This window comes from Taurulus bubalis, assembly GCF_910589615.1.
Source record: "Taurulus bubalis genome assembly, chromosome: 6".
NCBI lineage: Eukaryota > Metazoa > Chordata > Actinopteri > Perciformes > Cottidae > Taurulus > Taurulus bubalis.
The window spans coordinates 14,080,534-14,094,512 of NC_136594.1; the positions used below are offsets into that span (position 1 = coordinate 14,080,534).

General features: G+C 40.6%; 1 protein-coding gene across 1 annotated transcript in view; it reads right to left on the bottom strand.

Annotated features, from left to right (window-relative positions):
• rptor (regulatory associated protein of MTOR, complex 1) overlaps positions 1-13,571 on the bottom strand; it is a 138,821-nt gene extending 125,250 nt beyond the window's left edge. The window contains exons 1-2 of the mRNA XM_079219794.1: positions 13,494-13,571; positions 12,082-12,256 (exon numbers count right to left, since the gene is read on the bottom strand). Of these exons, the coding sequence (XP_079075920.1) occupies positions 12,082-12,249 (168 nt within the window). The 5' untranslated portion in view covers positions 12,250-12,256; positions 13,494-13,571. The remainder of the gene's footprint in view (positions 1-12,081; positions 12,257-13,493) is intronic.
• Between the last annotated feature and the right edge of the window lie 408 nt (positions 13,572-13,979).

Sequence of the window (13,979 nt, forward strand, 5' to 3'; positions counted from 1 at the left end):
TGAAATCAGACACGGTAATGACCCACGATACAGACAAACACTGGGGCAGGAAGTGGGCGGAAAGCTAAATGGAACAACCATTGATCCAAGGGTCATGTGGCATGTCCTGACACCGGCACACATACAGACTTACCCAGGAAACACAGGTTGACTGCTAGCAATTACTTCATCTTCACAGGTAGCACCTCAAAAACACTTTTCTTTGTGCATCATAGCTGACGTCAGCCTTTGTGACACCTCGTCGCCCAACCTGTAGCTCAAATTAGTGGAGAAACTGACACAATGAGCTGACCTCGAATCTTGCACCAGCAAAGACAGACTGATTAGTTTCCTCCAGTCTCCTGCTAAAGGTTGCACTTGAACACACCACAAAGACAACACCTGATAGCTAGCTGATCACAGAAATACATATCATCCTGCATAATAAAATAATAATGATTAATTTTAACCACGTTATCAAACGTCATGGTTTCATAACTGAAGAATTTTAGAAGCTTTCTACGGTGTCCTGATTCCTGCCCTGTGAAAATTCATCTCCCGCGACACATTTTTTGTGTGTACGGTGATATATAACACAAGTGTGTGCTCCAGTTAGTTTTTTGTGTGCAAAAGTCGTGCCACTCACTTGGTAGGTGAAAAAAATACATCTGAAAAATAATAGCTTGTTAGATTTCTTTAAAAACAATCATCGCAGGCTCTTGAATGAACCTTGTGTGAGTAATGTGTCGCTAGAAGCCTATCGGTGCAAAAAAGGGGGAGCAGAGTGCAGCAGTCTGTTCGGGTGAGAGGAGTGCACACCACACACCACTGTGGGTTCAGCACGGACAGCTGAGGCAGCGAGCCCCGAGGCTGCACCGCACAGCAGAGCTCTTCATCCACTCCTGCCACCACCTTCACATCAAATCATCATCAAATCACAGCAAAATCTATTTATTTTGTGTTCATTCATTTGTAGTAAACCAGCCAACATGTGGCTTGTAAGATACAGCGGTTGATGCTGTGGACCCAGACACAACAACGTTTGTTTTCCCAGGATATCTGGGACTTCCATAACATGCACAAAAGCAGCGATAGAGGTTATTTCGGTCACGATTGATGAAACGCTGTCTACATGACAAAACACAATGTCACTTAAATAAAATGAACAATTAGATTTCTTTTACAGGAAAATGTACTCTTTAGCTTGATCGGTAGAATAGTCTCTGTGAGTACGGTCACCGAGCGGTTCCGGTGGAGCTGCGCCGCTGATGCAGAGGTGCGCATGAAGCTCGGGGATTTCCCACATTCAGAGACTCTGGCAAGTCCAGTCTCCAGTCTGGCAGCAGAGCTCGGATTTAGCCTTAAGATTAAAATCAAAACGACCATGAGAGGTTGTCTGTCCAAGACAAATTCATCTGCTTTGTGTGTGTTGACATAAAAAGTGGCCACACGGTAGGTGTCATGTCTCTGCTACTATCTTCTGTCCATAGTATATAATAATACAAAACAATAATAAAACACAGCAAGCACTGCCGCTGTGTGTACCGCTGCCTCAGTCAAAAATTCGAGTAAATTCAAAAATGTTTGCAAAAACTTTTAATTGAATCAAAATAAATAAAAAAATGGCATTAAGTACAGCCACTAGGGCTGATCGGAGTGTTTTAGCCCGATCCACTTTGTTTGTGCCAAATGACCTTTCCCAGGTAGTGTTAGATACTGTCTCTGTGTGTAACGTAGACCTATAGAGCACATGTGTACACAGCGGGTTACGTGACATCTCATGCCCGAGCAAGGCGAGGAGGGTTGTTGTGAAGGTAATTATGATGCCCTCTGCTTTCCCACCAACAGAGTAAAAGGTCAGTGTGCTAGTGGGACTTGGCAGAGCAACACTAGACATGCATCACACATTCATTCTTCGTTTTCACCTGAACTCCTCTTCCCTCACCCTTTTCCCATTTGCATTGTGTACCTCATGAACCCATTCCAATGGAGGGGAAATGCACACGTGTTCTGCTTGGGTGCACAACTATATGTGCACAACCCTTGTTACTGTGAAAAATGAAACAATGGTGACCTTTCCATCACATAACTTACAGCAGCTCTGTGATTCTCTTCTTAGGCAGAGCAGTGCTTTGAGCTAACCGCTAACTTTTACAGATGGTGGACCAAATAACACAAATAGGATTTTCTAGGAATTGCTCATTTGCACTAGCAGTATGTGCTTTAACAAAGCCCTGAAAATTCCTGCGTGTGCATCTGAAGCCCAGCAGATAAGCCAAAAATAGTCCAAATCCCAGATGGCTTTTATTGATGAAATAAAGGCCAACGCAAGACTGACATAAGATCGGTGGTTAACACAAGCTTGAGTGATCTATATAAAATACATCAGTAAATACCACACTTCTTTTTTTTTTTTTTTAGCTTTTAGGTGTTTTAAAAAGGCGGTTGCTAACAAATGGCTAATTGAGACAACTAAATGTCATCACGCTGTCAAGTCCACCTTTACAGCCTTGTTGTGTATACTTGTGTATACGTTTGCAACTGCGGTGTAGTTCGTTTATAAACATTATGTTAGCTTTTTACTTCTGGCAAATGTATTTACACTTCAAAAATCCTGAAAGTTGTGTTAATTTCTGAAAATTGTCTTGCTGACCAAAACGTGTAAGTATCATATACGTGTGTTTGTCAGAGAGCTTCATTTCTGCAATAATCCAAATTGCAATGGAAAATGCTCATTGGCTTTTTTGTTGAGGGATCCAGTGTGATTCAAACTTCTGGGTTGACCGACAAAAATATGTCATCGTTGCAGCACTCTATATGGCAATATAAGTAATTTAACCCTCACATCAAGGCAAAGCCAAAGGATGCCTCAGATTCCCATTAGTCTGTTGCAATCTTGTGGATGTGTAAAGGTATCTTTAAATCCAATGATATTTCAAGAGTTGTTTCATGAACCAAAAAGTGGCTAAAAGCCAACAATGGCCTTCTCGATCACCACATCTAAAACTCAGAGGTTTAATGTGACATGCTACAAAGGTGTTCACTTCCTTCATCATTTAAACAACTGGAGGCTTTCCTTCAAAATGATCTAACATCCCTAACGCAGGACCTCAGCGACAGACAATTAAATGAAGACTCAAAGGATGGCTCTACTGCCATTGTATATAAAATAAAGAAAGGTGTGAAGTAGTTGGATTCAAGCAGTGTGAGCTCCTTACACAATACACAAGTGTATCCGTCATTTAAATAAATACACAATGCGTATGCGAGTGTGCCTGTTCTCCATTAGTCTGCAGGGGCTGCAAAATATCTACCCAAAAACCCAGACACAGACTCAAGTGGGAAGAATGTAGCAGGACAGGTATGCCCTTTAAAATTAAACCAGAGATGAGACGCTACTGTTATGGCAGGCAGAATGTCAAAGAAAATGGTTGACTCTCTCAAGGACATGGTGAGCTATTTATTACACTAAAGACCAGAGAAAAGACCATTCCGTTATGCAAGTAAAATGTCAAAGAAAGCGTTTTGTCTGTATTTTTTCCAACTGTGTACTTTTTACTCAAAATATCCCAAAACTCAAAGTCAAACCTTTGACCTGAGAGACGAGACATATGGCACCACAGTGATGTTGGTGTTGAGCGTGATTACAATTAAGTGACTCAAGATGGCGGGACAATTAACATCAGCCCTGATGAAATTATTTGTTTCCGTCCAGCATCCAACACAAGCAATTTAGAATCCATTTGATAAGTATTTGCATGAGAATAAGACAGATGGATGAGGGGAAATGTTTTTCTATTCCAGCTCATCATCGTGGTGCAACGTGGCATTCAAGTGTGACGGCACACAGATGTGGTCCACATTATCCTCATTGATTTATCTGCTTGTTCATTCCACATATACACAATGGGAAAAACAAAAACGAGTAGTTAATTTATCAACCAGGTTTGGAAAAAGCTGGTTGGCTACGAGGTGGTAAATAACAACATGCATGGCTTACAGCAATTAATTGGTTTCTACCCTGGGGGAAACGGCCCTCATGACGGTTCAGCCTGGCTCTACAAATTCTACAATTTTACTCATGAAAATTTTAGTTTATTCTCATGTACCCTCTTCCCAGGAAAAAGAATTGCCCAAACTTGCCTTAGACCTTGTTCATATGGCTGTGTGTAGTTCCCATTAAGGTCAAATACACATGAATGAAAGCAGGTGGCACTGGACTGGTCCTTATAAACTGATAAGCACAAGCAGGCCAACAAAGAAACTAAATCTCAAGATCTCAAGGTCAAGGCACTAACTTTTTCTGGGGCTTTCAACCAGTCTTCATCAGCAGATGAAGTGATTAACAAGTGACCCAAGTATGACCTCCACAACTAGTCAAACACATCTGCCGATGAAAACCATGAGATGCCGTGGAAAACTCTGAAAGCTAGAAGGTGGAACTTAAGTTTGAGTTTTTATTTTAGTTTTTATAAACTGCTATTTCCAAGATCAATAATGAACTTGCTCAGGTTGTTCTTACTGTAGGCTGAACTGTGTGAGCAGCACACATCTGACTGCTCCCCTTTTAACACAGTTAACATGTTCTTTATTCCTCTGCCAACTTCCAGAGCCCTCTGAACATTTTGACTTACTGGAAGTCATGTCTTGTAACCTCCCACAACCGATAGGCACTCACCTTCATAAATCCCAAGCCACTGAATTTAAAGTTTGCTTTTATTGTCAAATTCATTTAAGTAGAGCTGCAGTTCAAATTCCTCTTTTATCCTGACAGCTTACAATAAAGCAAATGCTCTTACAAAAGAAAAGAAGAACAAAAAAGGACAGTAACAAGCATGTCCAATAATTCCTTTCAGTCTTAAAATAATGATTGGACAGGCTACCTGCATGTCTACCTGCCTGCATGTCTACCTGCCTACCTGTCTACCTGCCTACCTGTCTACCTGCATGCCTGCATACCTGCCTGCATGCCAGCACGTATTCTGCTTGTGCTTTCATTGCGTGTCACACAAGTTGTCCACAAGCGGCTAGCTTGGCAGCTGTGAGTCCTACAAACAGTTTGTTGTTTACGTTAATTTTTATTCAGTTATATTCATAATGATAATTTTGGAAAGTGGCTTTGGAGGGATGCCTGAAAAGATGGGGTGCCATTGTTTCTTACTTGGCGACTTTCTCGCTAGATTTAGTGACTTTTTGAGGTAGTGTTGCTCACTAGTTTCATTGGAAAAGGGTTGGCTGAGTTTTTCGGTTAGATCATTTTGAAAAACTCCTGCTAGATTCTCAAAACTACCAACTCCAACTGTAACTGAACAAACACTTTTATACAAGATTACAGAGGAATTTAATTTTTTTTTAAAGTGCAGAAATGAATTAGTGGGTTGACGAAATTTAATACTTTGATAATTTAATATGTTTCACTATTCTGAACAATGAAAAATATAGTTGATGGCTTAATCAACAATGACATGATCATCACAGCACACAGAGACAGTAGGACTGTAAATATCAAGAAAGAGGAATGTTAAAGACAGTGATAAGAAGAGTGCAAGTGAAGCCAGGTAGAAGGAGATTAAAGTGAAGGTTCCCACTGTGAACACATACCTAGTGACCATTTTATTAAATGTGCAGTCCCAGTCTGTTAATTTAACTGTTAGCATGAATCTGTGAGGAAAGCATAAACAAAATCAGATTTAAAAAAGGCACGTATTCTAAACCTCATGGATTTGCGGTAGAAAGATGGTAGAGGAAGAGCTACGAGACATGCATGTGCTGAATGTGAGTGTGGCTGCATGTCTTCCTGTTTGGGCCTGTGCATATAATTGTTCGCCCTCCTCCTCTCATTAATAACTGCACAGGACTCCAGGGGACTTTCCAGCCTTTTCCCTCTACGCCCTTTTAAGACTCCCCTAATGCCCCCCAGCACCACTTGCTGCGTCGATCAATGGCCCCTGATTATTCCATTTGTTAGGCCCACAATAAATTAAGGTTATAAAACTAGTGGAGAGCATCGGTCTCCTCCAGGCAGTCAATAGGTAGCTGGCAGCAACAAGTCAGATATTGGACGCTTCAGCTGAAAGCCAAGAAAGACGAGAAGCCCTATACAGTAGACACAGGTCTGACTGGACATGCAGTTTTAGGGACAACAACTTTTTCCGGCACCACCCTACTCCTTTCTCACATCGTTGCAAACATTAAAATACATAAAGACATTATCGCCAAAATCTTTGCAAATGAGCAAAACATTTTTCTTACAATTAATTTATGTGTTAGTTGTTATTGGATTTCCGTCAATAAATAAAACAATTTTTAGAGGGGCAAGTAAAAGTTGACTTGACAAGCAATTAGATTTCTTGCGAGAAAGTCAAAAAACAAACATTAATGATGAACCCTGCATTTCCCCTGTGCACAAGACAACTTTACTCATTGAATCTAAAAACAATAGAAAAATTAAGTGATGAATGTGATTAGTGACTTATGTGCCAGTTCTGTTCCCCTTAGCCATGGTGAAATGAACGGCCTCAAGTACGACAATGTACGCAGTCTATAATAGAAATGTATAATCAGAGATGTTCACAAGTCATTTTCTACAGGTCCAAGTTAAGACTTAAGATTTTGAGCTAGATTCTAGCCTTAACCATCTTAGGGTTGTAAGAAACGTTCTACCATCAAAGGAACGAAAAGCATGTACTGTATTATCTCCTTTATCTATAAGCATACACCATCAGTATTTAACTTAACAACAATACCGCTACCTCTTTACCCCAGGAATATGCATGAACATTAATGGTTTGTAAAAGTGGCATTTAAAGATGTAATGGGATGTGCAACTGAATCAACAGAAGTGACTGTGGCTTGGTGGTAAAGCGGGTTGTCCTTCAAGCAGAGGATCTGTGATTCAATCCCGGCTCCGCTAGTTGATGCGTCCTTGGGCAAGACACTTAACCCCAAAAATTATTGAGTTTTATTCTGTTTCTGTCGAGTACAAACAACGTGTTTTGTTTACGATGCTACGCCGCTTGAACACATCTCCCAGCTAAAAACTACGGACGTGCAGTGTCGCGCACACAACGAAAGAGAGATGGCTTGAACGTGCCACAAACGTTTTACCGGCGCCTGGTAATAACGATTAATGGGCTGTCTATCGGTTGACCTCTGGTTATTATTTTTAGTACCTTGAAAATATATTTTCTTTTTACGACTCTGTGGCTGAAAGTCTATATGCTGCCTGATGAACTGTGATCATTGATTGAATTCAACTAATAATGTAGACAATAAAGCGGCACAGGCCACCTATCTCATTTCCACATTATTACAATGGGCTTGGTTATTGACTTACTTATTACTTATGGAGTTCATTTTTTCTAAGTGGAGAAATCAAGCAGGCAACGCATGAGAGCAAGTTACAGGTCGTCTGGAAACCATCGCAAACAACCGTGGTGATGGTGGTATGTCCACCTGATGATAAATCATAACTCAACAAACATTCAACACCTAAACAGAGATCGCAGTCCTCTTCAAAATAAAAGACCACACCTAGCCTGCCTTGAACCATTTTGTCGAAATACAAAAGACTAAACGGTCTACAAGAAAGTTCACATAAATGACAAATCTCAGGAAATAACATGCTTGTACAAACAATTCAACATTCTGCTGTAACTTTGTCAACAACAATGTGCTGTTTCTGTGTTAATTACAACACTGCTGTGGGCACCAGGGAAGATAAAGGCAACAACTAGGCCACTGAAATACTAAAATAACAATATGTTTAATCATAGTTAAAGAAAAGCCTTGTCTGATAGTGAGAAAAAAAGCAATACAACACCTGCAAAAAAGAATGTATATTGACACAATATTGTCCCAGTTTTGATATAACATTTACATGGAAAATTATAAGACTTAGTCTTTCATTGTTCTGTTTATATTACTTTTTCTTTGCATTTGTATATTCTCAGAAGGATGTAGAGGCATGGACCTCTGATTTTGGGACATTGAATAGACATGAGGTATTTTGCGGGTGTAGCCACTTCCACAAAATAATGATAATTAACGTAAACAAAGAGCATGGCTATTGTTGTTACCCACAGCTGTCAAGCTAGCATCTTGTGGAACAAGTGCACAGGCAGAGTGCGCGCAGGCAGCAATGTAGCCTTATTACAGTCCTTCATCAACCACAGGAACTGGCTTTTTTTTAATTCGTATTTTCTTTGTCAGAGCATTTTACTTATTGATTGTTGTCGGGATGCAATGAGAATGTCAACAAAATATTTTTGAAGAACTTTACCAACGCTAGCTTTAATTGTTTTATTTTTGAATTACAAAAAATACACTTTTGTAGCAACCTACGATGTCAGTGGATGTTTGAAGGCTATCAGGCTAAAAATAAGTGTCACCCATGGATCGATAATGGTCAAAGCCTGTGCTGGACTCATCTTATCTTATGAGGTCGAGGTTCATGTTGGTTTGCTAGTAACATAGAGGTATCTAGTTCTATGTTCACTTCGAGTTTGAGAAGAAAAATATGCCTAAAACAACAGAATACCTCTAATTGGTTGAACAAATTTGTTGTGTTTTCTTGTTTTCTGAAGGGAACCAAATCAATACCATGTTAAATCGATGCAAACCTAATCCTATTCATTAGCTCCCTGTGAAGGCAACTGCTTTAATTCCACACTGTAGCCTTTATCGAGCTGTCAACATGATAATTAGAACCTCACCTCTGATCTTAATTTATTCAGAAATAATACATCATGCCCTCTTGATAGCTGTCTAATCAACAGTTAGATAGCTTTGTATTCCTTAAAGAATCCCCTTGTCATCTGAAGGAAGCCTGACCTATTCATACAATATATCTAAAAATTGTTATCAACTTGGCAGGTGCACCAAAGGTACACACAATCATGCTGAAAATGGAGTGAGACACACAAACAGCAGTGTGCAGTTGCAACAACACATAACTGAATAGCATTTATTGGCCCAACAAGGGAATAAACACCATTTTGACCAATGGGCCTTGTAATTGTCAGCCTCTCTCCTCCAGTCTTCATTCAGAGACAACTCGACTTGTGTGTGTGTGTGTGTGTGTGTGTGTGTGTGTGTGTGTGTGTGTGTGTGTGTGTGTGTGTGTGTGTGTGTGTGTGTGTGTGTGTGTGTGTGTGTGTGTGTGTGTGTGTGTGTGTGTGTGTGTGTGTGTGTGTGTGTGTGTGTGTGTGTGTGTGTGTGTGTGTGTGTGCGTGCGTGCGTGCGTGCGTGCGTGCGTCCACAAGAGCAAGACCTATGATTTCCCACAGTGCAGGACATTGTTTACAGCCCACTTGTAAGCCTCAAGCCGCACACTTCTCTCAACAGGGTTAGCTGTTCGCATACCAACTTGCTCGATATCCTCACTGTGAAAGATACTGCTCATCACCTTCAATCATCCAAAGCAGTTATGGGATCATCCCTCATGAACAACTGAAAACTGCAGCATAACATTCTGGACCCTTTTTTTTTGTGGCGACGCAGACGCAGCTATCAGTGCAAGCAGCACTCCAACTGTTGTATTTTCCGGACCTTCACTCTGCCCGTCTATGTGGTGTTTCTGTTTATGGAGCAACAACAATCTGCTGCCAACCTGATTTTTTTTTTCTCCCACAGGAGCAAACCACCACAAAAATAACACAATAATGCTTGAAATGTAAATTAACTATTTTAATCAAAACAAAAATGAGCTATAGTTTATAAAATCGACTTTAAACAACGTTTTAAGTGATTAAACCAGAAACGTCCGTAAATAGCCTGTATTGATCTACACATGAATATGAGTGATATTTACAGTATCCGTTATCGACAGCTGCTTTGTATTGTATGTCTCCTCAGTAAATCCCAGTGGTTTTTGGACGAACAGAAGACACATGCTAATAAATCTGCAGCATCCAATTTAAGAGGTGACGCACCAGAGTGTCATTACACAAAACACTCATTAAATCAGACTGCTCCAAAGTAACGATGTGTTCGGCTTTTCTGCCGTTGCGTCTCATCAGAATACAGATCTAAGCTCAACATTGAGCATGAATTGAGAGCGGCCGTATCAAATCTACAACCCCGTTTTAAAAAGAAAAACAAAGCTGTAAACCTAGGGGAAACACTGTGTGTGTGTGTGTTTTTTATATTTATTTATTTCTATAAAAAAAATATATATGTATATTCACTTAGCAATTATCACCATATTAAACAATGGATTGAAATCCATGCCAGAATAACATTAAAAGCACAATTCTACTGACATAAAACCGAAAAAGCTCTCTTTTGTCGCAGCTCTTTGAGCACAGAAATGTTTAAGGACACATTCTTCTACAAGTGTACAAATGAGGGTCTACGTCCTGAAAACGCTCTGAGCAATGAAAAATGTTACTCCATTGATTTAGCATGACTTTCTGATAAAAAAAATTGCCCCTTTCAGTTAGGTCCTATTACCTCTTTTAAATCACCACATTTAATGATGCCGTCTTATTAAACATTTGCCTGGAGCTTCACACTGGCCGAGACTGATGTAATTCCACTGATGTCTTAACACCAGCGAAGTGTTAAACTTTCATTTGATCAATTTCTACAATAAGTACAGAGTTTGTGAGGGTTATGTATTACAATGTAGCATTTGCCATCACTATAATGGTCGTGCTCTGTAGCCATGAGGCAATGAAAGAATCAGGTTGGTAGCACTGCAGTGGATGAAACGACAGCTTTATGAGCGCTGAAACACACTGTTCATGAGGCGAAGCTTTGAGGTTCACCTGTCAAAGCGTAGTATGGGAAGCCTCCAGCAGAATACAATAAATTGGCACTATAATAAAGATGAGGGTAGGTAATGATTTGCTGCTGTGTCCTGGCTGTTAAAAGACAGATGTTGCCTCAAAGCACAGTCTGAAGAATTGGTGCATTTCATTTGTTTCTTTAATGGATTTTAATTTTGAGAAGTGGCACTGTGGATGGCCAATTAACCAATCCTAAGCATCACCCTTTACCTTACACAATTAAGCACAAACTTAAATGACCACAGTCATTTTTCCACAGCAGTCTCTTGGCTGCTAAACTCCTATATTAACATTACAAACAACATATCTCTCATATCTGTATGGTAAATATGGATGTTGTTTATCTTAGCTGAGCATAGAGACTAAAAATAGGGTGAACCAGCTAGCTTGGCTCTGTCCAAATATATAACAAGTTAATTAGCTATCTTTAGAGGTGCCGATAAACTCATTTTTTAATTGTTCAACAGAGCGAGCTGTTGAACAATTAAAAGTATATATGCTAAGCTACGCTAATCAGTGGCTAGCTGTAGCTCATTTAACTCTCGGTAAGAAAGAAAATACAAGTTATTCTTTTTCCACGGCGAAATTATTTTTGCCTAAATTGTCTGCCTAGTTATGCCGTCTGCTAATCCAGTCCAGACATGTTTACTTAAATTTGAAGTTTGTTTTTAGTAAACAAGAAAAACCTGAATTTATTGAGGACTATTTTCAGTGGCGGATTAATATTAATATTTACGGTAATAGGATGACGTATGTGAGATCAACCCAAAATTAAATGAAGGAGCCCATATTCTTGGTCATGATGAACTCTGGTTCCTTATGAAACAGTGGCTCACTGTTTTGTTTGTTTTTGATGAAACTCTAAGACACCAGGTAAGAAGCCATATCAGGCTTTAGCTACACAGACCATACATGTTAGTAGGATGAAATCATTGTTGATTTGGGTCTTTTCATTTGTTGACAATAACTAAAAAAAAAATCACTAGACTTCTCCTTTAAAAATAATAGAAAGTATCATTGTGAATGTGATGTGATGCCTGGTATTTCATCAAATCTTTAGTGGGAATGTTGGTATTAATTCATCAATTATAATCAACTGTTCCAGATTTTATATTAGTGCCAACTAGGAAAATGAACATGGTTCCTTCAGAGACATTTGAAAAAAAAAATGCGGCTATTGCACAAGTGTGCTTAAGTTGATTCACTCAACAACTCAGCATGAACTGGCTTGACAGAGCTAAGAGAGATGCACAGCCTCCACATAAACAACAACACACAACCATAACATGCTGATGATAAGCAGAAACATTACCCTGTCCTTCATCCTCCAACTCTGCGCTAAAGCCTTGGAGCCCTCAATCTTCTCAGAGTGCCGTTTCTTCATGAAGGCCAGGGGAAGTTTCCAGTCATTCATGTCGGCCTCCTCTTCCTCTCCGAGGCCCACGGCCGGAGAAAGAAGTAAGTCTGAGTCCATCTTCATCAGGGCCCTGCAGGGGAGAGCTCTTGTTAGTAACACAGACTTGATGAATTTCTGCTGCTTCATACTCAGTAAACTAACCAACAATGTGATAATTCTAGATGCGGCTGGTACTTTACTCTCACAATAACAATGAAAATGGCGATACATTTGTCACTCACTACTTAACTGCTATATAAGTGTAACATAAATCTGAATATCAAGGATTTCAGAAATAATGTTCAGAAAACATCTCTGTCATGACCTGAAATAATGTGTAAGGAAGGCATTGTGCAGTATTGGCAAACCCAAAGAGTCTGTGTAGCCACACTACAGGGACTCAGCTAATATGAGATACAAATAGTGTAACCAAAATGTGTTGGTGGATCAAAACAAATCCATGAGAGTGAAAACAACATACAGGACTTAATACTTAATACTTAATACTTTTTGGTACCAAGTACTGACAGTACTGGGCAGGTTACTGCCGTGATCTTGTTTACTTATTCTTTGATCACAGTTTCTGAATGACATTTCTTCATATAATGGCAATAATAAACTAATAAAGTGGTGCTGCATGGGTTTTGAAGACATTAACAATTAGCAACAAGAGTTTTTAATCTGATCTCAAAAGGGAAGATAGCTCAAAAAGTAGGTTCACATGGCCTTAAATTCAACACAGAAAATTGATTATCTGAAAAACCACAATGGCTGCTGAGTTTCCAGTCTTAAACCAAAACAGTTCAGTCAGGGTCCGGTGATGATGGTTATGAGTCATGTTTAAGGCACTGTTGTGAATCTGCTGCACGAAATAAAACAACAACAACAACTGAAACCAAACCCACTCGGCAGTGTGGCAATAGGTTACTATCACACAGTAGCACCTGAATGGTGGGGCTCAAGCTGGCCACGTGAGCCACAGATGAGGAGCTAGTTTGGTTAAATGTTGCGTGTGCGCGCGCGCCTACAATCATGTTAATGCGGCACAGCTGTGATAATAAACTTGGTTCACAGCTGGAGCTCTTCGCTCGCGAGCAGCCGGCGGGACAGTTATTAGCCCAGCTAGCTTAATGCTAGCTAAACTAGCGCGGCTAATCTGACAGCTCTCCCTGAAGCTGGTTCTGGCTATCGGAGTCAGCTGTCAAGCTGCAGGAGAAGCTAGCGCTATTTAAAGCGAAACGACATGAGCCAGAGAGACAAGTGGAGCCGAGCAGATGTGCAGAAATGGCGCTAGTTGTGACATAGAAGTATGCAGATGCGTGCAAGACCTTGGTGCGGTGGTGGGATGATCAACCCGGGCTGGAGAACCTCTCCGTCTCCGGACGATGACAGACACGGTGGCGCAAACAATCCTGGACAGAAAATTGTAGGGCAGCGTCCACAACCGGTATAGTATGTCAAACCCGTCAAATCCAAGTTGGACGGGTGCGTGCTTGCAGGGGAATCTGCGGCTCCTCTCCCCACGGCTCTTCGCTACGGGAAGGGTCTGGAGACGAGGCCCATCTTCACGCGGACAGTCTGCCACAGCCACGCGAGGCACCGGCCACACTTATCGATGACTGGGAGCGTGTGGACTTCTCCTAGCAACCAGCGACCCTGGTAGCTGATTTTATGTGATGGGTTTTCGTGGAAATAGTACACAATCCCAAGAATTTCTCCGGCGAGGCACTTCTTCAGCACTTCTGCAAGGGCGCAGCCATCTTGGGTTGCACCCAGAATGCACCGTTGGAGCGATGAGGCTGTCATGAAACGTC